At 37.9% G+C, this 3,295-nt stretch overlaps 1 protein-coding gene across 1 annotated transcript; it reads right to left on the reverse strand.

Moving 5' to 3' along the window:
- Positions 1–62: 62 nt before the first annotated feature.
- On the reverse strand, positions 63–2,377 carry bet1 (Bet1 golgi vesicular membrane trafficking protein). The gene is made up of 4 exons (XM_084079920.1): positions 2,237–2,377; positions 1,220–1,329; positions 1,046–1,102; positions 63–934 (listed from the first exon to the last, which is right to left on the reverse strand). Exons 1-4 carry the CDS (start codon positions 2,253–2,255, stop codon positions 779–781), a joined length of 342 nt encoding a protein of 113 aa, XP_083936046.1. The 5' UTR covers positions 2,256–2,377; the 3' UTR covers positions 63–778.
- Positions 2,378–3,295: the final 918 nt, after the last annotated feature.

Genomic DNA, 3,295 nt, shown 5'->3' on the forward strand with positions numbered 1-3,295 from the left:
GACCATCTTGTCACTCTTTGAATAATATTTTTCAATGTAACTGCAGACTCAAATGTTAAATCTAGATTAGAACATCTTGTTTATTTACATGGAAAATAATGTACAACAAAGTTGAGTACATGTGGCAAAGAACAGCTCCTACAGATGCTAGAATGATTATTTCCATTCATTCTATAAAACATATACATGTTTAATACTGGGATCAGATTTTTCTGGACAGCATCGTTAATGTACACAACACTGACCAAAAGGCAGAATTACAGTCGCATCATTGACATGCCTAACAGAAGTCAAAGGACCACAATGTACATGGCTTAAATGTAATCCAATGGCTTTCTCCAAACTCAAACTATGGAATTGTTGGCAGTAATGACAAAAATAAATATACGATGAGTATCAATAGGCTAAACATGCCAGATCGCCAGTGTGGTCCTTTAAGCTTCTGCTATTCCGTGACTTGATATCAATGTACATACCCCTGCTTATATAAGATCTACCACACAGTATACATTTTGTGAATCTATTGAGGACAATGGGCTGAAAACAACCAATTATTGGCAATGTGTACTTTTGTCATACTGTACATCATCCCTTATTCTTTCTAAACCAGCATTATAGGTTATTGTAGAGATGGCTAAATGACTTGAAGAATTCCTGTTCTGTAGATAGATCATTAAAAAGCCCTGAAGTATCATTGTCGCCTCGTCCAGACCTGTCATGTCACAGACTGGGCAGGGAGATGTGGAGATTATGTGGGAAGTCCGAAGGGTTCCTCCGATCACCTCAGCTTGATGAACCAATACAGGATGAAGAAGACAAAACAGCAAAACAGAAGCATATAACACAGCAGCTTGGTCTGGCTGCCTCTGGCGAGATGTTTGACTCTGCCAATGGTGGCTCCCAGCAGGCCCCCTGTGGAGTCAAAGTCTGAGTCCTAAGAGGTGGAGAAAGAGGGATAAAACATTGCCCATGTCAATATACAGTACAGTAAGTACATGTCTTTCTTAATGAACATTAGTGTTATTTTTGTATAAGTGAAACTCACCATGTCATCTAACATCTTGTTCTGGTATTTGACTTCCGTTCCGATATCAATCGTCAGCTATAAACACATGACAGTTTGCCGATCACCAATAGTAGATCAAAATCAAATCGTAGACATAAATAATTGTTAGCCATGGAGGTTTACCAATGGATAATGGTTGGAAGAGATGCTTACACTTTTCAAAGCAGTAACTTTAGCTCTGAGACCTTCTTGTAAGTGTTCATTTTCCTCTTCATAGACACTGTATCCACTTGCTGTATATTGTCCAGGAGGGCCTCCTTCACCTAGATTAAATGACAGTGTCAATAAACGTTGCTTAACATTATTAAAATTCCAGAGGTGGAAAGTAACTAAGTATATTTGCTCACTGTACTTAAGTACAATTTTGAGGTACTTTACTATTTTTTTAAAATGTCTGTACTTTTACTTCTACTCCACTACATCTCAGAGGCAAATATTATACATTTACTCCACTACAATTATGTGACAACTTTAGTTACTTTATAGATTTGGATTATTATTACAAAACATACATTAACCACTTCAGCTCTGTATACATTTAGGCCATTTGCCAATTGCCAATCTACATTTAAGCCATTTGCCAATCTACAAGCCTGCTATTTTCAAAAGATTTGTATGCATTTGAAAACTTGTAAAATGGGACTAGTCTGCATAGATGAGTACGTTCTACTTTTGGTACATTAGTAGCCATGGTTCACATGACGCTTCTGTCATGGTATGACAGTCTTGTTTCAGGGCTAGTACATTAGGTACATTTTGATGCCAATACTTGTGTACTTTACTCAAGTAAATTTAGAATTCCGGGCTTTTACTTGTAACAGCGTATTTCTACATTGCAGTATTGATACTTTTACTTAAGTAAGATATTTTAGTACCTTTTCCACCACTGACCGTGGGCCTGAACTTAAACAATCTGTCAGTAACATCCTGTACTAGCTCAGTGGTTCTCAAACGTTTACATTTCAAGGTCTCCCCTTAACTCTGACAGTGTACAAAAATGTGTACACTGTCAGAGTTACAGACTTATACGGGTCAATTTAGACCCCCCTAAAAGAAACACTTTAAGAACCACTGCTGTAGCTACAGTATAAAGCTAATAGTATTTTTAGCTAGCATGCTAAGCTAAACAACAAAGGAGTGAAATGAACACAGTAGAAGCTCGTCTCTTACCCAAACCGGCGCGTCTCATCTTGACGTCTAAAACAAACTCACACTCGGCGTAACGTTATTAGTGAGAATGTGACGTTATATCGTGAACCGAAAGTATAAACACGGCCAGCCGGCTAATGGTTGCACTGTGTGGACATCAGCAAACGCCACGTGACGACACCATACGGTGGCCGATCAGGACAAAGTGCACTTCTGCTACAACGCCCACTTCTCCATTATGTCATGATGTGTGTTTGTGTTGCAGATAAGATGCTCAATATGTGCAGGTCTAGTAAAGCTCATAAAGTTTGTGTCATGATGTGTGTTTGTGTTGCAGATAAGATGCTCAATATGTGCAGGTCTAGTAAAGCTCATAAAGTTTGTGTGTGTGTGTGTGTGTGTGTGTGTGTGTGTGTGTGTGTGTGTGTTGTTTGTTGTTTGTTTGTTTTAGTTGTGATTGAATCAGATGTGTACACGCTGTTTGTTGTACAAAAAGTAACTAATTTTGCTACTGTTGTGAGACACGTTTGACAAAGTGGAACATGAATTTATGTTTTAAAACATAAAAAGTTGAAATATGGAGAAAAAAGGTTTTTGATTTTATATATATATATACATATATAACTCAATGCTCTTATACTGTTATGGCAGTAATTATGACATAATTTACTGTAAAAACATAAAAATGTAAAAATACATGGTTTGGAAGCAATTGAAAATACTAATGACTAAATCCAAATTTAGTTTTAGGATTTAGTCATTTGTATTTTCAATTGCTTCTTTCAATAAACATAATGTTGAGTACATTGTTGACGCCCCCCTAAGCTCTGTGGTTGAATGTTCTGTCTTTCTTTCAGATATCCACCATTCCACCTTCCACCTTCAAGCTTATGGAGTCCCTCCCAACCTACTCTGGGCTATAAGAGCCATGTAAGAGCCATGGGTAAGAGCCAAGATGATGACCGCAGGCTATCAGTAGAGCGGAGCAAGAACTTGGCTTCTCTTAACAGACCTAGACTATACAGATGACATCTGCCTGACCATGTAGAGAAAGCACAGGTGCTCCTGACCAGAGTTGTG

The sequence above is a fragment of the Gymnoscopelus microlampas genome (assembly GCF_963454915.1).
Source record: "Gymnoscopelus microlampas genome assembly, chromosome: 15".
Classification (NCBI taxonomy): domain Eukaryota; kingdom Metazoa; phylum Chordata; class Actinopteri; order Myctophiformes; family Myctophidae; genus Gymnoscopelus; species Gymnoscopelus microlampas.